Source organism: Branchiostoma floridae, unplaced genomic scaffold (assembly GCF_000003815.2).
Source record: "Branchiostoma floridae strain S238N-H82 unplaced genomic scaffold, Bfl_VNyyK Sc7u5tJ_1578, whole genome shotgun sequence".
Lineage (NCBI taxonomy): Eukaryota > Metazoa > Chordata > Leptocardii > Amphioxiformes > Branchiostomatidae > Branchiostoma > Branchiostoma floridae.
In genome coordinates, this window is record NW_023365773.1 from 125,330 (window position 1) to 150,159 (window position 24,830).

Here is a 24,830-nt window from a genome sequence, read left to right on the forward strand (position 1 = left end):
GGCTAAGCTTTCATGGCCGTGTTTCACTTAAGGACAAGGTAAGGCAAAGGTTTTCGTACAACCTCCCTCACACTGCCGTAGGAAAGACCTTGCTACATGTACGTGTACGTGCAAGGACCCATGTTCTAAATAAAGGGAGAGAACTGGTTGAAGTAACATAAGGGCTAAGCTTTCATGATCTTGTCTCACAACAGGGACAAGGGTAGGCAAAGGTCTTGTTACAACGTTGTTCTTCCCCTACTGCTGAAGCTCTACCAGCGGAAACAAACATTAGATGTGAAAACAGACGGGTGTTCTGGCCAAGGACAAGGGCGTCAAGCACAGTCACGGGCCTACGTCACGTGCACGTCGGCCACGTGCGGACGTCAGCGTCCACGTCAGTACGCATGTACGTCACGTTTTAGAGGGAATGGGACGCTGGTTGCCTTTATGTTCGTGGATTTCCTGCCAGCATAAGAAACTTCCCAAGCCTAATTAGTTGTTAAGCGGTTACCGAATCGCCACTTACTTAGTGCGAGTCGCGATGCTTATCTGAGGCATTCTGTCTTCCTGTGTTCGGCTCGCCTCGGCGCGCGGTTTCAAAGTCGGAGGAGACGGCAAACACAAACATATATCCGGGCGTTCTGATGTACCTGATAGTCATCACGTGTTTACAGGTGTGTCTGTACCTGAGATCAGGTGGACCCAGGTGTGTGGTCACTTCAGGTGAGGTCCCACCTGTGCCTGTTTGTCTCACCAGTAGCCAAATGGACCAAAGTAGAAAATGCTATTATATTAATACTGAGGGTCATTATCTAGGAGTTCGCAACTGAGCATTGTTCAACGCAATGAGCATCTAAATATGATAGGTAACGGTACCGTTGTTAACATGCTATCTGGACCGACAACTACAAACGTGTATGTTTCAAAGAACGAGCTCGAGTGTAATGGCATGTATATTGTCGTTCAGTGCACCTTTGGTATGGTCTACAAGCCTCTGCTGTTAATTCACAAGCATGAGGACGCGTTCTTGTCGAGACTCTTCATAACGTCGGTACCGACCCCTGACAGTATTCCTTCCGAATGACGAACAAACATGCTAACCATCTGCACACGTTTGGCAGGCTCTACAAACGTATGGTCTTTTCTTATAAGCATTGCAGGGCCTTATACATGTTCTTGCCTTCCGAAAATAGTTTCCTCGGGTTCTATTCAATCATCGGGGTTTATTCAATGCCCTTGCCTTGTTTCGTACCGCATCCCTTCCTAATACCTGCCCAGTACCGTATATGCTGTGGCTGAGTACGCGGATGGCATGTCGTACATACGTGCTGTGCGGTCAGGTGAGACCGGCCGATCGCTATCTCCTCCTGATCGGCAGCTACTCTCAGGATCGTGTTCCCGATATTTCCGCACAGTTTCCCGTCTGGTGTCCCACGGCAGGCCCGCACATGTTCTCGCTGTGGTCTTATGACTTATGCTCTCTTCACTTAGGTGAAAAGGAGTACCTAGCTTCGGTTAGGGCCGCCCCTGAGATAGGACGTTAAATGGAGGTCCCGTGTGTAATGAGAGCCATGCTTTAAGCACGTTGAAGAACTTATTGATATTTCCGCACAGTTTCCCGTCTTGTGTCTCACGGCAGGCTTCTCGCATGTTCTCGCTGTGGTATTATTGCTTATGCTCACTTCACTTAGGTGAAAAGGATCCGGAGTACCTAGCTTCGGTTAGGGCCGTCCCTGGTATAGGACGTTAAATGGAAGTCCCGTGTGTAAGGAGAGCCATTCCTTAAGCACGTTCAAGAACGTAATATTTCTGCACAGTTTCCCGTCTAGTGTCGCGGCAGGTCCGCTAACATGTTCTCGGTGTGGTTTTATTGCTTGATATGCAGACCTCACCTCACCTCACCTCACCTAGTCCATTCCTCATCAAGAGGGTCATGCTTATGCTCACTTCACTCAGGTGAAAATAAGTACCTGCCCTATTTTAGGGCCACCCGTGGGATAGGGCATTAAATGGAGGTCCCGCGTTTGAGGAGAGGCACACTTCAAGCATGTTAAAGAACCCCACTGCACTTATTGAAAAAAAGTAGGAGGCCTTCCCGGTGTAAGTGGATCAATTAAATCTGCCCAGAAATGCAGCTTGTACTTTTCTAAACAAATCTAGTGTGTAACGCCATAAGGCGGTTTACCAGGTATGCAATAAAAACAAAGAATGCCCTCTTCCCAACATACTGCATCGGCAAGTAACCATACAGCCTAGTTTCATGATTGGTATTTGATGACCTTTGATGCAAGATTTAGAATTATTACCCAAAAGACGTCAGCATACCAGACAAAGGGAATTGGCCCACATATGTGGGTTGTTCCATGCGGGCTGTCATAACATATATGCAAAGTTTCAATAGTGCATAATAAAGCTTTCAGAACCAGACACGTTTCAATGGGAAGCATGATATAGTTATAGCTTTCGAGACCAGACATGTTTCAATAGGAAGCCTTGAGAGCCTTAGATATATGGCATTAATCTAAACGCGCTTATAACACTACCTACTCCCCGCCGGGACTTCCTTGACATGTGCATACCAGCCTTCTCTTATTCACTCTGCCGCTTTCATAGATAAGCAGTTTAACCAACACGGACTAAATCCTGTTTTATTTGATAGCCACACAGACTGACCCCCATCTCCCAGGGGCTTTTCCCTGACACGTGCACACAACCCTTACCCCCAGCCACCTTGTAGGCCTTCCCTGTTTGAGTTGAGGGAAGGTCTTGAGAATGGCCGGTTTGACCAACTGAAACCGACCCCATTCCCATAGTGTTTTCCTTGACCCGTGTACCTAGCCTAGCCTCTTAAAACCACCTTGTAAACCATCTTAGCCCCTTGCAGCATCGTCGTATGTTCAGTTATTATCTTATCTTAATTACAACCATTAATTATTTGATTATCCTTATTGTATCGTTATCACATTCTATGCATTACTTTACCTATTGATTATAATCAAATTTGTGTTAGTTTAGAGGAGGAGAACCTAGTGTAGGCTAAATACGCCTTTCCCTCCCCCTGTACCTGTTTTATCAATTGTTTATCGTAGTACATGTATGTACTTGTTTTGCAAATAAACAAAAATGGATGGTGCTAGGCACACACCTGTCCGAGTTTAGGATGATCAGCTTGACCACGTACAGGTTGTAATAAGCACACATACCATATGGCTTTCCCTGACATGTGCACACCCTAGCCTAGTCCTAGGCACCAACCAGTGGTTCTTAAACTTCCCTATTCGAGGATGACGGATTTGACCACATACAAGCTGTAATAAGACAACAGACTGCCCCTACCCCATACGGGTCCCCTGATAAGTGCACACACTAGCCTAGCACCAGTCACCCACCTGCGGACACCCCTGTCCTAGTCGAGGATGATAAGTTTGACCGTGTACAAGTTGTAATACAGACTGGCACCCTTCTAGCCTAGTCCCAGACACCCACCTGCGGCCCGTCCCTGTCCTAGTTTAGGATGCACAAGTTGTAATAAGTACATAGGCTGACCCCCTACTATCCTAGTCCCAGACACCTACCTGCGGCCCGTCCCTGTCCGAGTTGAGGATGACGAGTTTCACCACGTGCAGGTTGATGTCGCTCTGCAGACTGGGGTGCCTGTAGATGCGCGCCGCCATGGCCATGAGCGTCAGCACGTAATGCTGCAGGTCCCGTCCGTGGAACGACGCCATCCTCCTGTCAGCCGTTACCATGGTTTCCACGTGCAGAGGGCGGGAAGAGTACCGCTTCCTCCTCCGTCCGGACCCTTCCTCATCCTCGTCGCCATGGAGACGGGCGTTGCCATGGTTCCCGCTTCCGTCGTCGCCATGGAGACGACGCGATGAGTGAGTGGAGGACTGGCGGCGTTTGGTTCTGTCCTTCACACCGCATCTGACCGGCGGGGCTGGGGAGCTCGCGCTCCGCCGGTGCACCGTGTGCGTGCCGTCAGCCGGCGGGCCGGCATCGGGGTCATCCCCGCGGACGGGCTGGATGAAGTACTCGGCGCCTGGCGTGTAGAACATGCCGTGCAGTCCGTCGCACACGCTGAGCACGGCCGCGGACTGCGGGTCAGAGTTCACCCTCCCGCTGTAGAAGCAGTGTTGTAAGTCGGTGGGTTCAGAACCGGCGTCTTCCCCAACAGGCTCCCCCACGTGTTGTACCACAAATCCGGGCGAGATGAAGTCGGAATCCTGGGTCAGGTTTAGCACGAACGTTCTCCCGAAGGCGCGCAGCTCGTACGCAACAGTTTCCCAAGCTAAATCGTACCCGTGTCCTCGGGAGGACCCTGCACCTGTCCCGAGCACGTCCCCGCCAGTAGCCCGGTCCGGTATGCTCCGCTTGCGGAAATGTTTGCAGCCGGTGCAGCGCCCGTCCAGCCGGCGCACCACCGCGACGCTCCGCTCCAACTCCTCGGCGGCATGCGCCACCCCGTCCCGCCCAGAGTCCGTTAGGCTCCCGGTCCCTTCCACGGCCCGAGCTGCAGCGGTATTGCACAACGTGAGAATCAGCACCACGAGTCCGCACAATAAATACACAACCTGAGTCCACGGCATCTTGGCATCCCCGGGCCTACTCCTTCTGTTCTGAGATTCCTCACAAGACGTCTTAACTAGCACCTTATCTCTATAGGGCGGGAAGAAGTACTGAGTTCTTATCTCCCGCAGCTCCTTATATACCCAGAGCGGGTGGTTAGCTGGGGAGGTAAACACGGCCTATAATCGGCCGGGTGGACCCGATTGTTACCCGCGTGTTTGCCTTCGCCAGTTGACGTTCTTCCGGCCCTGCAGGCGCACCGGCTCAAGGTGTTCTACCCGCAAGAAAACACCCCCTGCGCCGACGTGGACTCGTCCGATGGCTATATCTGATCTGGACGGTTCCATTACAGGCGGGGGAGGAGGCATTAGTTCTTGAGACGGTTTAATCCTTGTACTGACTACCTGTAATGAAACCTGATCTCTAAAGTATGTGCAATTCGGACACCTGATAGGGAAGAAACCAATAGGATTAGGGAGGGGCACGTGTAGGTCTTAACGTCCTCTAAGGGTTAGGTCAGTTGAGGTGAAGATACAAGACCCTCAGCTACCTCCTTGGCGTAGCTCAGCATTGTAAAATTAAGGGTTTCCAGAATAATTGCAGAATACGTTGCTTAAATATTGACCAAGACGTAAACCATGTTTGAACCTAATAGACAAAAGTTTATTTATGTATTTATTTATGGACAAAAGTTAACAAAACACACATAGATTGAAGCTTAGCTTAAACCTACCTTTTGTAGTACAATGGTAACGTCCACGTTGCAGTGTACCTTGGACTATACCATCGTACCGAGGGGGTGAGCAGGATGATCCTATCTTGGCGCCTGAAGTTGTCAATGCTGTCTGGGTCAGACCTCTGACGTCACGGCTGTTATAAATAATAACGACCTGCAATTTAACAATAACAACCCGCCCTTTGATCCGCCGCCCGGTTCTAACAAACCAGGAAGTTCTTATTTAGATATCATCTTTTCCTAAGTCGTCAACAAAGATATGGCATATCTTAAGTGATTTCGCCTTGAACGAAGGAAGTTTCACTAACCTGTTTTTTCCTTAAGGAAAACATTTCAAGTTTACCTAAACTTCTAAAGGACGTTTGTCTACAAGTCTTGAGATGTTTTGCCTACATGGTTCACGCATGCTTACATGTAGCACAGCTTATCTCTGATCTGTAACATGACTGAGTGTAAACACTTTTAACTAACGCTGCTTTCCGCAACACAAATCTCTGCTTCTTGCCAGAGTTCTCAAGGACGATTTCCGAAAGTTCTTGCATGTAAGCCCCGCTTGACTGGACCAGGGAATTGGCTCACTGTGCGTTTAACACATGAAATGTAAACAGTTTCACCAAAGGTACATTTCTCAGCGAACAACACTCCACCTCGATCTAAACACTTAAAGACAATTTCCGAAAGTCCTTAGGAAGACAGCGAACAGATTGCACCAGGCGTTACGTACTTAAGCTCGGTACAGTTTTGAACTTAATGCCAAGTAGACGTGCACTCAAGTGAGCTATGTTGTACGTGTATGTGTCTTCTCTTTGTGACCAACCTTCAAGTTTGCCCCCAAAACGTCTTGAGATTCTTGCATGAACGTCTTAAGATGAGAGCCAGCTGACCGGTGTACAGTGTAAGGGTCTTGGTGACGTCACGTCGTTTTATGACGCCTAAGACGTCGGCCAGGTAAACAGTGAAGACAGGTCCTTCTTCTTGGGGGATTGTAAGACGCGCCTGTTGACTCAAGATGTCGTCAGCCCTTAAACCAAGTCAAGACGTCCGGGCAAGGGGGTCAGGGAGTGATGTCTTAAGTAATAGGACGTGGCAGGTTTCTTTTATCTCATTTCTGCTTAAGACGCTCATAACTATTCAACTGAGATTGTCTCAAGAAAATCTCAAGAAAACACACCATAGAAGCGTGACAAAGGTGACGTCACATCACGTGGAACCAAAGTTACGTCAAGCGACATTATTTTTCAGTGAACGAAGGTATGGCTTCGCTTAAAAAGAAGTTCGTAATCTTTTTTCCTCTATATCTAACAAATTTAGAAATGATTTGTTTGCCGAAATAACATGAAACATTTCTTGAGAATTATGGTTGAGTAAGAAGAGAGGTTAGAAAAACGTCGCCCCCTGTACATACACAAAGTACTTAAAATCATTTTGCATTTATTTAAAGAACGTCCGTGCTTTGACACTTTGCTACCAATATCTATGTTAGATGTAAGGCAGTCTATGTAGAATAAAAGCAACTTTCTTCTAAAAACTAACAGCTTCATAAAAATAGGGGATGAACTTGAAAGCTCCCTCACAAAACATCTTCTTTCTTATTATCAAACCTACGTCTATGCTTTGATACTTTATTACCTATGTCCGCGTCAAATGTAAAGCAAGTACTTTCATATCTAACCGTGGATCAACGTTTGTTTATCCATGCGATGTTTGGAAGGTCGGAGGAAGCAGTAAAACCGCCGGAGTGACGCGGGAAGGACGTGGTACTAAACAACCGGCCGCTGTTTTCCGTGGAGCCGGGATGTTTTTAATGTGTTCTACATTCATATCCTCCAACTGATGGAGACACAGACCAGTCTTCCGGGGTACGTCAAGGGGATCAGTCTGATATTGTCCTATCTTATCTTAGATGGCCGTGTACTGTGCTTTATATCTCATAGATCCTGGTCTAACCAAAGACGTTTTGGCTAAAAAGCAGTTACCCAAGCAACTGGATATGATTTTGGAAATGGTAAGACGTTTCAGATGGCATCCACAATCTTTCATCAGTGACACTGTAGTGATCTTTGAGAAACTGGTCTTTAATGCCCATTTTATGAATGCAAAGACGTTTTTAACCTTGAGATGTGTGTTTGGTTCATAAAATTTAATGTTGATGATCCGGGATGTTTTAATGTGTTCTACATTCATATCCTCCAGCTGATGGAGACACAGACCAGCCTTCCGGGTTACGTCAAGGGGATTAGTCTGATTCTGATATTGTCCTATCTTAGTTTAAAGGATCGTGTACTGTACTTTTTATCCCATAGACCCTAGCCTGGTATCCAGCCGTAATATAGCTCCAGAGTCTCTCCTGTCCTACCGCAAATACAACCGGGCCAGACGTATTTGTGGAGAGGACAGAGGGGCCTCGGGAGCCTATACTACGGCTGGATACCAGGCTATTTGTGGAGAGGACAGAAGAGACTCGGGAGCCTATACTACGGCTGGATACCAGGCTATTTGCGGAGAGGACAGAAGAGACTCGGGAGCCTATACTACGGCTGGATACCAGGCTATTTGCGGAGAGGACAGAAGAGACTCGGGAGCCTATACTACGGCTGGATACCAGGCTATTTGCGGAGAGGACAGAAGAGACGCGGGAGCCTATACTACGGCTGAATACCAGGCTATTTGTGGAGAGGACAAGGGCCTCGGGAGCCTATACTACGGCTGGATACCAGGCTATTTGTGGAGTGGACAGAAGAGACTCGGGAGCCTTTACTACGGCTGGATACCAGGCTATTTGCGGAGAGGACAGAAGAGACCCGGGAGCCTATACTACGGCTGGATACCAGGCTATTTGTGGAGAGGACAGAAGAGACTCGGGAGCCTATACTACGGCTGGATACCAGGCTATTTGCGGAGAGGACAGAAGAGACTCGGGAGCCTATACTACGGCTGGATACCAGGCTATTTGCGGAGAGGACAGAAGAGACTCGGGAGCCTATACTACGGCTGGATACCAGGCTATAAAAGTGCGGAGAGGACAGAAGAGACTCGGGAGCCTTACTACGGCTGGATACAGGCTATTTGCGGAGAGGACAGAAGAGACTCGGGAGCCTATACTACGGCTGGATACCAGGCTATTTGCGGAGAGGACAGAAGAGACTCGGGAGCCTATACTACGGCTGGATACCAGGCTATAAAAGTGCGGAGAGGACAGAAGAGACTCGGGAGCCTTACTACGGCTGGATACAGGCTACTAGGTCCTGTTCTGACCTATGACGTTTTGAACCTTGTTATGTTTGTTAGGTTCATGAACGTGAATGTTGATGACCTCGACCTGACAGAAACATAGACCAGACTTTCAGGTTACGTAGGAGATCTGGAGGTGACTCTTTCTTATCTTAGATGATATCGGTCGGGCAACCTTATCTAGCCGAAGACGTGTTTCACCTTGGTACGCCCGGTACTAGTTCCTTGTTATGTCTTCAATGGTCATAACCTCCGCCTGAGAGAGACATTGGCCAGTTGTGGGGTGACGTATGAGGTCTGGGAGTGATTGTATCTTATCATAGATTATCTTATTAGTGCTTCTTCTTATCCTCTTCTTTTCTCGCGTACTCTGGTTTACAAAAAGAAGAGGTTATGTCCCTCGACATGCTTGCTACAAGTTCCTTGATTTTGTGTTAATTGTTCCGGTTACAAACGTCGCACAATCTAAGGGCATTTTAGGTTCGTCGCTCACGTTTCTTTGGAAATTCAGCAGTATCAGTACCAAAAAGGCTGCCTTAGATCCTTGTCAGTGGTTGATTCTGTAACAACCTACCTGAAAATCCTGCAACACCAAAATCTTACGTCGACCTTGTTGAAGTTAGACTTTTTTTAATCTCATCTATTTCTTTTCTACCCTTTGACACAGAAGACATGAGAACCATTTTCTTCTGCGTTTGCTGTTATTTATGTTTTGCTTAGTGTCATATCACCCATTCTCGTATATAATACTCTTCTAAAAACCTTACTCAAGACGTCTGACGAAAAAAAAAGTACGACGGTAGAACCTCACCTTGAGTTGAAGGACCTTGGCCTTTTCGGCGTATATCTTAAATAATCCTGAAAGGTTCTTCTTCAAGGTTACGTCACTTCCCGAGAGGAAATCTCCTGAAACGTCTTCTTCTATTCCTTATGAAAGACAGGTGGTGACATGAGAGGGACCTTAAACCCGGAGTATCACATCTGTCACACAGGGCAAGTTTAACTACCTCAGCTGTTGGCTCGGGTGAGAAGGGGCGACCTGTAGGCTGTGAGAAAGTCCGGTTGGGCTGAGCGCTTTTCTCCTGGAACACGTTCTCCTGGATCAGAATTAAACTGTAACATCTGACACAAAAGTTGGGCTCACCCAAATATATACTAATTTACTAAATTTATACTATATAACTATAGTTTTTGTTACGAAATGAACACACCACTGCCTCTGTGACGTCACGTTAGGCTGACATCACACGTAAGTTGCATAAAGTCTATGGCGTCCCCCGTCTACGTTGAGTGAACGTTGTAACGAGCTGGGCTTCTTTGATTCCTCTTGCGAAAAAGTCTGTGGAATACGTTCTCCATTATCGGATTTAAATTGTTTAACGGTATTGTTAAGAGCAAGGTCATTAGATCACTTCAAGGCAATGAACAAAGAAGTTGGAAATAATTATACACGAAGACATTTGTTTTGAATGCTGATGAGTTGTAGACAGGATGGAAACAGTTGTCGTCGAGAGAGTTCCATAATTTTTGCTGTTTCGGGGAAAGAAACTGTTGCTGTATAAGGACTTGGTAACCGACAACTGTAACGTCTGACACAAAAACTAGACTCACCAAAATCTTCGACTTTCCAACTTCATTCTTTTGTCAAGAAACTAACAATCACTGTCATGTTATGCTGATAGAACACGTGACTCGGCGATGGATGGATGGATGGATGGATGTTTGTACATATGTGTTTTAGCTGCATAAGAAGCTGTGGATTCACGGTTATTACGAAGTGAACTTTATACGGATTCTTTGAGTTGAGTGACCGGCGACTTAGAAATACACTTGGCTGCACAAGCTTGTAGTTGTTGACCTTGTCCATATCCACATATTACAGCGCCCCTCCGCTGACAGCCGTCCTCAGCACCTCACAGCTGCAGGCCCAGCACGGAGGTCATTACTGACCGGGGTTCTGCGGAAACCATTTATCATATCCGCTACAGAGACATTACAGTTTGACATGTGGAACACAAACTGTGCAGTCTTTACAACATAAACTCTCGCTGTATGTGGACGTCTTTACTAATCAACCAATGCCGTTCTGTAGAACTTATAACCAAGAACATATAGTTCTGGAGAACAAAAATCAAAATTCTTTACAACAAAAAACAACGTTCTGTAGCACTAAAAACAAATATTTGTAGAACTTAGAACATTGTCCTCTAGAACTAAGAACAAACTTCTGTAAAATTAAGAACAACATTCTGTAGAACTAAGAACAAAGTTCTGTAGAACTTAGAACAAAGTTCTGTAGAACTAAGAACAAAGTTCTGTAGAACTAAGAACAAAGTTCTGTAGAACTTAGAACGAAGTTCTGTAGAACTAAGAACTATGATCTATAGAAGTAAGAACAACGTTTTGTAGCACTTAGAACAAAAATTAGTGCCACTAAGTTCTGCAGAACTAACAGTAAATTTCTGTAGAAATGAGAACAGTATTCGATAGAATTAAGAACAATATTCTATAGAACTAGGAACAATTTTCAGAAATAAGATCAATGATCTAATATTGGTCATGGAGCTGTGCCCATGAAGGCATTCTAGATGCCATAATTAAGTATGTCAAACGATGCAGAAATTTGGTCGTGCAACAAATAAGTCAGTTTTACCAACCTAATGGAACTATTTACAGACAAATTCCTACTGTCCTGGAATCTAAGGGGCCCGAGCAGATGTCGGGTGTATGGTTTCTGTCTGGCGGGATTTACAGGTGCAGAACACGTGCCAATGCTCCAGCGGAAACCATCCATCATGCTTAGCGGTGCCGCTGCGTCACCAAGGTCCTTCATTACCCCAATAACGACCTCAGGTCAGAGGTCAGGTACGGAACAATGCCGTGGGCGGGAGATAATGATAGACAGGAACCAGTGACACACCTGTGTTCGGCTTAGGTCATCGAATCCGGGGCCCGGCCGGGCAGCTTTTGGGAGCGAAATGTATTATATAAAAGACATCAAAATACACAAAATGTCAAAATAAGATTCATGGGCATGACATGTGTATATCTTTAGGTATACATTTCAGTTTTTCGTTTCTTAAAGCATCCAGGCCGGGCCCCGGTTTTAAAATGTGACCTAAGCCTTAGGGCGCTACATTGGTCGTACGATCGCTAGTTTCGAGCATTTTCTAAGACAAAACTGTACGTCCCCTGCAAAGTTCAAGTTTATTGGTACACAGAATGCTGTATTGGACCCATGTCGGTGGTTGGCTCTCTCACGGCCTGCTTAAAAATCCTATGGCATCAAAATCGTACGACGACCTATGTGAACGCGCCCTAAAGGGATGGGGGTGGGATGGGACCAAACATAATTGTCATATATCCAGAGGTTAATGAGTTATGCACACAGACACACAAATATCCGGGCACACAGACACACAAACAGACACGCCAAAAACTATACTTCCATTTCTCCTGGAGGTAATGATTGTGGATCCAAGTAAAGGCAAGGAGTCCGCACAAACCACAGGCACATGCACTAGTAAGTCCTGCGGTTTTCAACATTCACTCCGTGTAACACGGTGTCCATTAACTGTTTAAGGGATCATCTGTAACTGTTGTGCTTTGTTCTTGAAAATGACGTGAGATGAAGTTGCCTTTCTTTCGCAGGCCACACAAAAATCCCAAGCGCTTGGACGAACTACTTGCGAAAAGACTTATCACAGAGCCACGTATTTAAACGGGAAAAGTGCCCTTTTTTGCTGGTGCCAGTGGAAAGAAAGGAAATCAATTACGTTATTATGTTGAATCACAATGCTTTGAACTCTGAATAGTAAGGAAAATAATTAAAGGAGAATTTTTTCAGCATTTTCTTGAAGAATGTTCTAACTAATCCATTGTTATCTTTAGATTACAGTTTGCGTAACGTGTCTTTAGATAATGACAGGCCATTAGAACATCACAGCAATGCGCCTGTCTTTGAAGAGGCGAAAAGCTTTGTTTGTGTTGACTTCAAAGGAAACAGTGGAAAACTTACGATCTAGGTGATTACAAAGTCTTAAAGTGTAAATACAGGGGGATGCAAACTCACGAATTCGGTCTGGGTGTCCTTTGATACATAAGACATTGGTTAATATATAATTTCATGTTAAATGCAAGCTTTATCTGTTATTCGCTTTTTTAATCATAACCTACACTTGTCAAGTTTTAGGCCCTTCAATAGAAGAATCAACTTGGCCAGACTACAGATTAGGGGTATATGCAGTATTTAGACAAGCCCAGGGCAGGCTGAGCTGACATCTACAGCGTTGAACCTCAAGAAGTTGAGACCATGCCCAGCGGGAACGTAGTTCTGTCGATCATATAGGGTAGTCTGTACATACTTTTTGGCCCTTCAACAGAAGAAACAACTTTGCCAGATTCGTTTTCATCGTTAAAGAGCAGGAATATGAATATGAAGCTCTGAGCATCATTAGTTGACTTCTGTAGCGATGAACTTACAGATCTTGAGACTATGTCCTGTGGTAACGTAGTTCTACTACCTGGCATGAGAAACCCGTTTGCTATATGCTGAAGTTTTTCGTCCTTAAAGAAAACGGACAAGGCATTTTCCTTTATAGAACAAGCGCTGAGGCGAGCCACTTCTGTAGCAGAACTTACAGATCTTGAGACCATGCCCTGTGGTAGCCAGTCCTTACACAAGGCACCCGTTTGCCATAAGCTGGACTAAAGTTTCTCGTCCTTTAAAAGAAGGGGCAACTCCGACAAAGTATCAATGTCCTTTATAGAACAAGGTGAACTTTTGAGACGAGCCAGCTGTGTAGCGGTGAACTTCAAAGGCGCTGTCCCGTGCCCGGCGGTGAGGTGGATTTACCGCGCAGATAACCACAGGCCGGGCATACTTCTGGGCTCAGCAGCCTCACAACACGTCTCTGCTGGTTTCCGCTAGGATCTATGTACAGGACAAGTCAAAGTCAAAGTTCCTTCCCGCGCCTGATGGCGCATAGGGCGGCGCCCATCTCCGTTTCAGTAGCACTGGACCACACAACTTTGTGCAATCACTACAGCAGGGGGCTAGTCCAGTGGTAGTGGTGTGTGTTCTACTCCCATACGCTTTTCCCGAATGCTGCATGAGTGCTCAGCAGAGAAAGCAGCATGTACCATTTTTAGTCTTTGGTATGACGCCCGGATGATGATGATGATGGTATGACTCGGCCGGGGATCGAACTCACGACCTACCGAAAGCAAGGCGAACACTCTACCCACTCGGCCATTGCACAGAACAACCACTAACAATTCACCAACTGTGGCTGAATACTGTAACGTTACAGTAGAAAATTGTACCTTACAAGGTTTCTGTTAAGAATTAAGCAACACCTGTTCAATAGACGGAAAATTTTCAATGTCGCTGAGATAATCGTTAAATAATTCTTCCCGCAAGAAATGGTCACCCCCCGTACACGCCGAAATTTGGCACCTTTCGGTGTGTAGGGGCGGTGACCATCCCTTGCCTCTATAACCCTTGGACCACACAGAGCCACCACGGTTTAGAGCTAGTCCACTGGTAGACAATATCGTAAGATTTCAAGCACAGATCAAGGTCTTCCGATGGTTCTTTCATGAAACAACTGCTGTGTATAGGGGCGGTGCCCATCTCCATTTCTATAAACCTTAGGCCACACATGCCAGTACAAGTTTAAGTTAGTCCACTAACAGTGGTATATGTTCAGCTATGTGCACCACCACACTTGTACTCGTAAGTGCTTAACGCTAAATAGAAAAACAGTCTTAATTGCTTTTTTTTTATATTTCGTTTGCTCTGCCGATGTTCCAACCCCTGCAATAAATTATGCAAAACGAAAGTTCTACGTATTTAGCCATTGGGCAAGAATAATTTGAATTCATACATGATAAAAATTTATTGCATTATTATTTTCCAACTGTAACGATCCTCAGTTGAGCTTGTCAGCAGCTGTCAAAAAACCCAGCCAGTCCACTATTCCATGGCCAGTTGCTGTTTATGTCCATATATTATTTGGGTCTCGGCGCTAACAGGCAATTAGCTCAGATTTGTTCCGGTGCGAACGCAAGACGTCTTGGACTTCTTCCAAGACGTTGCACTTACCGTGAAGTCTGGGGTGAAGATTTAAAGGTTCAGAGCTCCTTCAAGGACATCTGGAGACGTTCCAAAACGCTCGATCTCGTACAGAAGACGTTTTACAACACGTGGCAAGACCTTTGTCTTGCTCAATATCTTAAAAGAGATCTTAAGGAAACTTAATCACACTTGTTTATATTTCATGACCGTCATAGAGATGAAGTTTTACAACACGCGGCAAGACCTTTGCCTTTTATGATATCTTACAGAGGTTTTAAGGGAACTTATTATGAGCACGTTTTGCTTTACCTGAAGTACAGCTTTTTAAGGGCAACAATGGTTTTAGAAGTATCCTCAAGCTGGAATTTTGAGTTATATAGAAAAGCTGTTTTCGGTGATATCAAAATTTACGTATTTTTCATGTAAGTGTATATAGCTAGAACGACAAATTCAGATTTGGTGTGTTCACCTCAATATGATGACTTGTTACAGGTTAGACTCCTTCCCACACTTCGGTGTATAAGGGCGGTGCCCATCTCTGTTTCTATAGCCCTTGGGCCACGCAGTGCTACTAACGTAGGTTCACTGGTGGTTGTGTACAGGTGTATTGTTTTTATTGTAATTACACAAAAGAGCTACCTTTTGTGATGTTCGGAACAGAATATCCTACAGCTTACAAGCTTGTGCATTTTGAATAAAATTTGTCAAACTTGTGTCCTAAGCCATTGCTTAAGCCGGTTCAATATCAGATGGTTGTACATTCGTACATGTAACATGCGGCGTACGTGGTCCTTACCATGTTGTGTGCTTACCAGCTGAGTGACGTGTCCTACAGCACAAGGACACGTGCCATCACTCCCACTTCCGGTCACGTGCCATCACTCCCACTTCCGTTTTACCGTGAAGGAGGTCACCTGATTCATGACGTCATGTGTCAAGATAAGGCCGATCCAAGATGGTTTGGGTTTTTCTGGTATCTAGTTGCTTGCAATATACTTGCTTGCAGTATTTCTATTGGTGATGTTGCCAGCATTGACGTTTTTACGTCGTCCTTGCTCACGTAAAAACACAGAATGACGCATATTTTGTGCAAAAATTGGTGATTTACTTTTTTGTTTTTCTTTCTACTATTGCAAGATGTCTATGTCCACATTTACTACGATGGTTGAACATCAGTGACATCGCTTACTTATAAATACCAACCCACCTGGAGTTCCAAACAACTTGCGCATCTTGCTGGGAGTATACGTACAGTCATACACATACATTGTATTCACTTTTACGTCTTGTGACTTGCTTTGGTTAAAGAGTACAAAGTTTGAATTCATCCTTGACACTAATAGCAGTCGTTCATGCAGACCAAACCGCTAATTGGTCACACGTGATGGTCGCGTCTCGTTCTTCTAGGCTGAACGTGACGTCACGACCTCAACTGAGGTCACCGACCGACAGGGTGAAACGCCGCCGTCTTGAACTTGAAAGAGTTCAGGACAATTTCAGGATCATCCAGTGTGTTCACATGAGGCACAAATTAGGGTCTGAATCTAGGTCGTCAGATGTCACAACTCTATCGGGTCACGACGTTCGTTTTCCGTCTAGAGTTTTTACACATGTTGCTTTGAGGTTTTAAAGTTTCCAAGTGAATGTAAGATTATATTTCCCCTAATCTTTTTTCCTACCTGATCGGCGCCATTGAGGTGTATGGGTTTGTGTTTTTGCTTTTTTTACGATTCAGAATCAGTAAAGCAGTTATTGAACACAAGCAGCGACTCTCTCGACATCAACACTGCTATGAGCTGTAACATGATTTAAGCACTGCAATCTTTGTCATAAGTGATACCTGATAGCGTTTCTGCCAGTCGCCTGCTTACATGATATACAGTCAAACCTGCCCAAGACGACCACCCGGGGGACCGGAAAAAAGAGGTCGATTTGGACAGGTGGTCGTTGAGAAGAGTATCGACTCAAAACATGCCCGATGCAAAGTATGAATGGTTTCCGTTGTGTTTAATGGCAAATAGCAAGCACGCTGCACGCACGCAAAGAAGCGAGGTCTTTAATGTCAAATACAACACGCACACTGTAGACTGTAAATTTAACCCAAAATCCGACGCAAACTGGCCGACTTCGGCACAAAATCGCGCTAGTTATCATCAAAAATTGATGAAAACCTCAATTTTGAAAACGATGCGGTCGCTATGGGTCCCAAATTGGGCCGGTCGCGGTCGCGTTGGCCAGGTGGTCGTTGAGAAAAGGTCGCTTAATGCTTACGTCAATGGGAAAATAAATCGGGACCGAGAAAAAGCGGTCGAAATGGCCAGGTGGTCGCTGAGAAGAGGTGGTCGCTCGGGCAGGTTTGACTGTATGACACTTACTCAGATGATGACCTTAGGGACTAACATTGCGGACAAACAAGTCCAGGCATGGCGCCAGGCTGTCATACGTCATGGACATGACGTCATAGCCGGCTGTAACTTCTCTCCAGGAAATACGGCTGCGGGGGTCGAACCTGGAACATTGCGGGATGACTTTTATTACCGGTTGTGGACTTCGTCGGCCGCCTAGGACAGTACTGTTAGCCTCTAAGCTTTTAAATCATCAAATCATTTCGCATTCTTTCTAGATCCAGTGTACAGTAAATGTTTGATATGCCATTATTGTTCTGTCTCAGGCTTTCTGACGTTTTCCATTACAAGCCAGCTTTTTTGTCAGCCACGGTCCTAATCTATGCATTGTACTGCCGCTTACAAGGTGACCTTGAAGACCAACATGGCGGCGCAGGCATGGTGCCAGATCGCCATGCATCATGGGCATGACGTAACCGCCAGCTGCATCGCTTCTCCAGAAATTACGGTTACGAGGCCTGAACTCGAAACTCCGCGCATGACATTTCTGTCAGGCTTGCCCTCAGCCGTAAATCAGACGACACTGACGAGAAGCGTGTTCAGGCTAGTCGAACGGGCGAGTCACGCCACTTTAACTATGACGTCATCTCGCCCAGAACCAAAATCTTACTTGAGACGAACCTTCTGCTTGTGCGTTCTATGAACCTATTCTCTGAAAACTACTTAATGGATTTTTCAATTGAAAAATGTCACGGCCACTAATTGCAATACAAAATATGTGCTTTCATTCTGGGCTCGGTTTATCGGACTCTAATTCTTAAGAGAGAACGATGGAGGTAAGTGATTATAGGAACTTTATTGCTGAATAATTGTACAGGTGCAACGTATGGTAGCAAAAAATCTAAGAGATTAATCTAAACATTAGAACACGTATGAGTAGGTACAGTTGGGTGATATTAAGTATTGCCTATAATATGAAGAGGTGTAAATATAGCTTGACAGCAGATTAGACTTTAAGGTTTGATAAACATGAAATTTCTACGCCAAGTCATAAGATGAGAAGGATTATGGTATAGCCTGCTGCCTACTAAAAACTCGAAAGTTTTCCAGGTATGTGTCTGAACAATTCTGTAAATCTGGCATTCGAGTTAAACTCCTTTGGGGACGAATTTCATAGCTTGTGAGAAGAAAGTATAGGTGAGTCAGAAGCGCTTCTTGCGGAATTACTCAGAATTACACTCTACCACACACCTCTAGGAGTTTTTTTCTTTCTTCGACGAACGAAACAAACCTCCCAATCATTGCTGGTTAATCTTTTGCTGCAGCCTCGCTGTGGTTACCTAATGATCCTCCAAGTTCTAGATATGTCAGATTATGCAGAAATATATGTGTTCCCACTTTGGAGGTTGTACCTCCTTGTCTCCGACACGAAACGTTAAAGCCACCTGCTATCATCATCGATAGCCACTCTCGCCCGCTGTAACTGTTCTGAATAAATAGCAGCTTTTCTATTATCCCCAAGTCGTCTACAGACAATGCACAAGTTATTCAGTGACTGGGCAATATGGGGATGAGCAGCGTTCTAACTATGGATACTCCTTTTCATCCGCAGTGACCGTTCAAAATAGCTGTCTGCCTTTACGTAATCACCAAGGTTTCTCCAGGCAACACCCAAGTTCTGAAGTGAGTCGGCGATGTGCTGATGAGCAGTTCTCTTTCCATAGATACTCCAGTACATCTGCAGTGACCGTTCAAAATACATAACGGCATTGTTGTAATTACCCAGGGCCCCCCAGGCGGTACCCACGTTTTGCAGTGACCCGGCAATTTCAGGATGTGCAGTGTTCTCACCATAGACACTCCGTTCCATCGCTAGTGACTGTTCATATAAACCGAGGGCCTTTCCCGGATTACCAAGGCCCATCAAGGCATAACCTAAGTTGCTAAGTGATTTTGCAATGCTGGGATGTGCATTGTTCTCACCAAAAAGACTCCTGTTCATCTTCAGTGACTGCTCATGAAAACCGAGGGCCTTTTCGTGATCCCCGAGGCTAATCCAACTGCTACCTAAGTTGTTCAGTGACGCGGCAATGTCAGGATGTGCATTGCACTCACCATAGATACTGCGTCTCATCTGTAGAGACTGTTCGTGATAGATGATGGCCTTTCTGTGATTGCCTAGTTCATGCCAGGTGAGACCCAAGTTATTAAACGTGCAAGCAATGTCAGGATGTGCAGTGCTTTCGCCGTAGATTTTTCTCCTCATCTGTAGTGACTGTTCGAGATAATCGACGGACTTCTCCAGATCGCCGAGATCAGCCCAGGCATTACCCAACTTGCTAAGCGAAGTGGCAATGTCGGGATGTGCAGTGCTTTTGCCGTAAACTCTCTGGTCTATTTGCAGTGACTGTTCATAATACCCAATTGACTTTCTGTAATCGCCAAGGTCACTCCAGGATTGACCCAAGTTAGTAAGTGACGCGGAAACCTCGGGATGTGGCGTGTTTTCACCATAGGTCCTTTTTTGCATCTGTAGTGCCTGCTCAAAGTAGGTGATGGCTTTTCTGTGATCACCAAGTTTCCTTTGAATTGAACCCAAATTACAAAGTGAGGCGGCAATGCCAGGGTGTGCGTTTCTTTCACCATATACTACGCGTTGCATCCTCAGAGACTGTTCAAAATAGCTGTCGGCCCTTTTGTAATCGCCAACGTCATTCAAGATTAAACCCATGTTAAGAAGAGTCTCTGCAATACCTGGATGTACAGCGTCCTCACCATAGATGATTTGCTGTATCTTCAGTGACTGTTCGTGATAGTTGATGGCCTTTCCGTGGTTACCGAGTTTCCACCAGGCTAACGCCAAGTTATTCGATGACGAGGCAATGACAGGGTGAGCAGTGTCCCCACCGTAGATAACTTGGTCCATCTGCAGTGACTTCTCGTAATAGCTGACGGCCTTTCTGTATTCACCAAGGCTCATCAAAGGGTGCCCTAAACTACTAAGCGACATGGAAATGTCAGGATGTACAGCGTTCTCGCCATAGATGTTTTTCTGCATTTGTAGCGACTGCTCGAAATAGCCCACGGCCTTTCTGTGATCAGCAAGTTTGTACCAGGCGTCACCTAAACTGCGAAGTGCTTGAGCAATGTCTGGCCGTACGGTGTTCTCACCATAGATGCTCCGCATCATCTGTAGTGATTGTTCGTGGAACCTTATGGCCTGTCTGTGATCACCAAGCCCCATCCAGACGTCACCCAGGTTGCCAAGGGAAACGGCAATATCAGAACGTGCAGTGTCCTTACCATAGATATTTTGCATCATCTTTAGGGACTGTTCAATATAGCCTAGGGCCTTTCTGTGCTCACCTGCGCCAATCCAGGCATTACCCAAATTGCTGAGTGCCATGGCAATGTTAGGATGTCGAGTGCCCTTACCATGCTCCAACTGCAGCTTTTCTAGGACTTCATTCAAGCACTTCTGTGCACTTTGGAAATCACACAAACTTAGATATACTTCTGCTTGGAGCTTTGGAGAATTGGAAAATAAAGTCAACGGCTCTCCGAATGACAGATTGTCGGCGAGCTGTGAGATGAAGACCTTAAATGGTCTTTCTGTGTTGTAGTACCTCATAAGCTGCTTTGTATTTGAGATATGAAACACCCCCTTCAATTGCTCACCAATATCTGCCCCTGCCGAGGTTGACGACAAGGCCGACATGTTCTCCACCTGCCCACGGTTGTTCATGTATGTCCGCAGCCTCAGTTCTGCTGAGATGCTGACCAGCACCATCAGGTGATGCGCGTTCTCACTGCTGATGACTCCGTTCTTGTGCATCTTCTCTATGGTCTCCCAGATTGTGGTCGGATGTATGTTCCGGAGTAGCGCCCAACACGACACTGCAAGGCTTGCAAATCGATATATTTGTTTCTTTACATCTAACAGCTTGCTGTTTAGGGGTTTGACTTTGAACATTGCTTCATTCTCATCAAGCGTAATATTTGCTACTAGCAAAGAAATTAAACCATCATTGTCTTGACGTTGTCGACTCAATAGAGTTGTGTAGATATCGACCAAGTCCTGTTCCCCCGTGATCAAACACACATTACCTAGTATGCTAGCAAGATGGTAGCCTTTCTTAAGATATAACAGGAGGTCATCTTCAAGAAGCTTGGCCATGTTTCTTGGCGTGTGAATGAGGCCGGCCTGTTTACCTCTCCCCAGTGGAGTTTTACATGCATGCGGCATGGCTCCATCAAACGAAAACCCGCGCGGTGTGACAGAGTCGTAGAACCAGTTGTCCAGGGGGTCGTTCGACTGGAAATCATTCAGAGACTTGATCGCCATGGCCGGGAGAATGGTTTCTCCCAGGTTGATGACTTTGAGATGCAGATAATGAGTGAGATTACGGAAATACCTGACATTATCTTCTGTTTCCTCCTCTATCAAAATTGCAAATTCCAAATCGGAGTACGGAGTTACCAATCCTGTGGCTTGTGAACCCAGGCCTATCATGGCGTACTTACAGGGAAGGGGACCCATTACCTCAATACATTCATCTACAAGGTCGGCTATGAATGTTCTTCTCTGATTGACTATTGTCTCACACAAGGCTTTGATTTCTTCAGCCCTCCTTTTCTCCACTTTTCTCAATTTTGGGTCGTCATCATCAAGACTGTAAGGGTCTGACTTTCGTTCAATTCTTTTCATTTCTGCTTTTACACGGTCTCGATGTTTCTTCGACATCAATTCGTGTTTCTCCGCGTCCCCGGTGTCCACCACTTGTTCTTGACTCAGCACGTGTTTAACAAATGACTTGTTAATTTCTTGAATTGTTTGCTTAATGCCTTCTGTATCTTCCGCCCTTGCTCTGACCAGTGCTGCATTACAGAGTGCTGCAGCCTTGGTGAATTCTGCTCCGTCTTTTGATCGCATCCCTCTCGTCAAGTAGACGTCGCTCAACTTGTACAGGGGTTCTGCCTCTTTCCTGTGTTGTGCTTCATTTGAATCTGAACAGAACAAGGCACGTCATGGCAGGTAGATGACTTATAGCTTATTGCACCACGTTCCTTGTAGTATTACAGTCATTTTATCAGTGTTAACGTCATTATTGTAAACATTTCTTAAGTAACGATATTTTCAAAGTTCCTCAAATAATTCATAAAAGCTTTATTGGAGGAATTAATGGGATAATATTTGTACCTTCTAGTGGTTTCCTTCGTAACCATATTACTATGCTAAAGGTACCTTCTACAACCTTCAACTGTTTGAGTCAGTATATCATCACCATTAATATTATATACATGTGTAGCCCAAGACTCACCTTTGACATGGACAGATTTGAGCGCAGCCGCAAAGTGTTGTTCTGCTGTGTCCAGGTCCCCTGTCTGCAGGGCTCTGCAGCCCTCCTGTAGATGGTTCTTGTATGTACTGCAGGGGGGGAATCTATGTAACACATGATCTAACTCGCAAATTATTCCCAAATCAGTTAAGTACCTCTTGCTCAAACGTCTCTTGAATTACAGTATTTCATATCTAAAGATTGTTGAATGTACGAACAAACAAAATCAATCTAAACCTTGCAAGGCCAGATTACTATTGGTACCTTCTCACACTTGTGTTTGAAAAGTGTGACATACATGGCTAATATCTGCGAATGGCTTAAATGTGTTTATTCAAGGTAGATACTGACAGAGTAAGTCACAAACCTGTCAGTGTCTCCTTGTGTTTTGTCACCGATGATTGGTTCATGGTAGACAGTCCCTCTGTGAAAAAATCAGCGTTGCTATCAGTATGCCTTATACCTGTGTGTATTTGCATTAAGTTATTATAATAATAATTATTATCATTATTATTATTATTATTATTATCATTAAAAACAGATGCTGTAGAATCGTATCTCGAATTAATGTACACACATACCCTTTGCTGTTGTTCTGATTGATGGCGCCAAAGGCCGTTTGATGTGTAGTGATGTCATCGCCAGCTTTTCTGTTTCCATGTTGTGCTGTTTTCGGACGTCGCTTCTGCTAGGAGAAAATAAAGCTTTAAAGCAAGACTCTTTTCAGTGCAAATTGTGATAGTCAATACGTTGTATTTTTGAACTAGTTACGGATTCACCACAAAACAGATGTATCTACAGTGTAGTCACATGTCAACCACTCGATTAAGCACTAACAAATTGATATTTCTGTAAGCAGAAAGACATCCTAAATATGATTTTACTTCATCTTCTTTACCTTCATTGCCTTTTCCTTGACCTTCTCTGCATACTTGATGCGGTGCTTCAGTGTTTCTCTGCCATCTGAATCTTCACAGCGGTCCAGCGCCGCTCGGTACAGGCCAGCTGCTTTGGTGAATGCCGCCTCGTTCCTGACAACCCTTCCCTTCTCCAGGTACAGGTCTCCAAGGCTCTTCAATGATTCCATCTTAAGGTGAATGTTTCTACCCACGACGGCTTGCACAAAGGATTTTGTATAAACTTCGATCAATGTCTTCACATTTTGTCCTTTCATCATACTTTTCTTGCCCACTTCATAAAGTGTCATGGCCACAGCTAATGTATTATTGGCCAAGTTCGCATCCCCCGATTTCGCATACTCTTGCACGTGACTAAGTCTGGTGCATTTCTCTGCGTATTTGATACGATGCTTTATCGTTTCCCTCTCGTCCTTACTTCTATAATACCGCAAGAGTTCTTTATACAACGCACATGCCTTGTTAAAGTTTTCTGCCTTGTCGTCGTTAGTCTTTGCCTTTTGAAGGTACACGTCTCCTAAGCTCTTCAATGCTTCACACTTTAAAATCTTATCTTTATGACTGATAGCATGAATCAGACTTTTCGCATAACCACTCGCTACAATATCCAGGTCGGAGCCATCTCTAAAGCGCTTGTCCAATTTACGGAACTTCTCAGCCACTGCTGTCAGTTTGGTCTTTGCCTTTCCCATGCCTGTTTGTTTGATTGTTTGCTTGTTTCTATGGCAAGAATCAGTTCTCCGTGCGCCTATATGTATACAATAGTCAATAGTGACAATGCCACGCGAATGACTCAGTCGTTTTTACATCGACTGCGTTTGTTTGGAAAAGCCCTCTACAGCATATTTGACTTCCTGGGTCACCGATTTGGTGTCATGCTTGAATGCGCTCCAGGATGGTGACCTAGACAGCGAGGACAATACAATGAATTCAAGTAAATATGTTGGCTTTTAGGTAGGCCTTACCCAATTATACAGGTTATTAAGTCTGCCTCAAGGTCTTACTAACGGAAGGCACTTTAAATTCTGTTTTGCCTTCGAGACATACGGACTTCTGAGACGCCAGTGAAAAGGACCGTCCCTAGCTTCTGTACCTATCGATGTTGTCAATATGTGGAACTCTATGTATATTTTAATTGGTAAATATCTAATGCTGCATTTTTGTCTCACTTGAACCACTTGACCTGGCATACATTGGTCTAGCCCATCGACCTCTGACCTGCCACACCTTGACGCTAACCTGGGATTTCCCAAGCCGGGGATTCCCCATATGATGACTTGCAGTTTCGGACCAGGTGCTGTCATAATTTTCGTCCTAATTCGGTCCCTTTTCCAATCAAGCAATAAACTGGTAGGGTCATATCTTTATAAACAGACAACCTACTGTTATACAATGTCGTGTCAAGATTTGCTCCAGTAACAAGACCCGGAAATGTAGTTGTGACTGCCCTCCTCCAAGTCCACCCAGCACCGTTAGTCCCCGAAATATTATCAGTCATGCAAGCTTTACTCAAATATCAACGACGATGTACCAGTTAAGGCGGAAAGCTTTGTATTCCCCGTATTCAAAACAGTTTTGCCTTATCAGACATGACCATGATTGAATAGTATATTGTCCTCTTGTTAGTTAATA

At 45.1% G+C, this 24,830-nt stretch overlaps 1 protein-coding gene across 1 annotated transcript in view; it reads right to left on the reverse strand.

Moving 5' to 3' along the window:
* Positions 1 to 24,132, reverse strand: part of LOC118408362 — a 55,645-nt gene extending 31,513 nt beyond the window's left edge. Inside the window, exons 1-8 of the mRNA XM_035809126.1 lie at positions 23,180 to 24,132; positions 22,863 to 22,966; positions 22,264 to 22,370; positions 21,548 to 21,949; positions 21,155 to 21,319; positions 20,724 to 20,839; positions 19,697 to 20,132; positions 3,558 to 4,711 (exon numbers count right to left, since the gene is read on the reverse strand). Of these exons, the coding sequence (XP_035665019.1) occupies positions 3,558 to 4,711; positions 19,697 to 20,132; positions 20,724 to 20,839; positions 21,155 to 21,319; positions 21,548 to 21,949; positions 22,264 to 22,370; positions 22,863 to 22,966; positions 23,180 to 23,890 (3,195 nt within the window). The 5' untranslated portion in view covers positions 23,891 to 24,132. The remainder of the gene's footprint in view (positions 1 to 3,557; positions 4,712 to 19,696; positions 20,133 to 20,723; positions 20,840 to 21,154; positions 21,320 to 21,547; positions 21,950 to 22,263; positions 22,371 to 22,862; positions 22,967 to 23,179) is intronic.
* Positions 24,133 to 24,830: the final 698 nt, after the last annotated feature.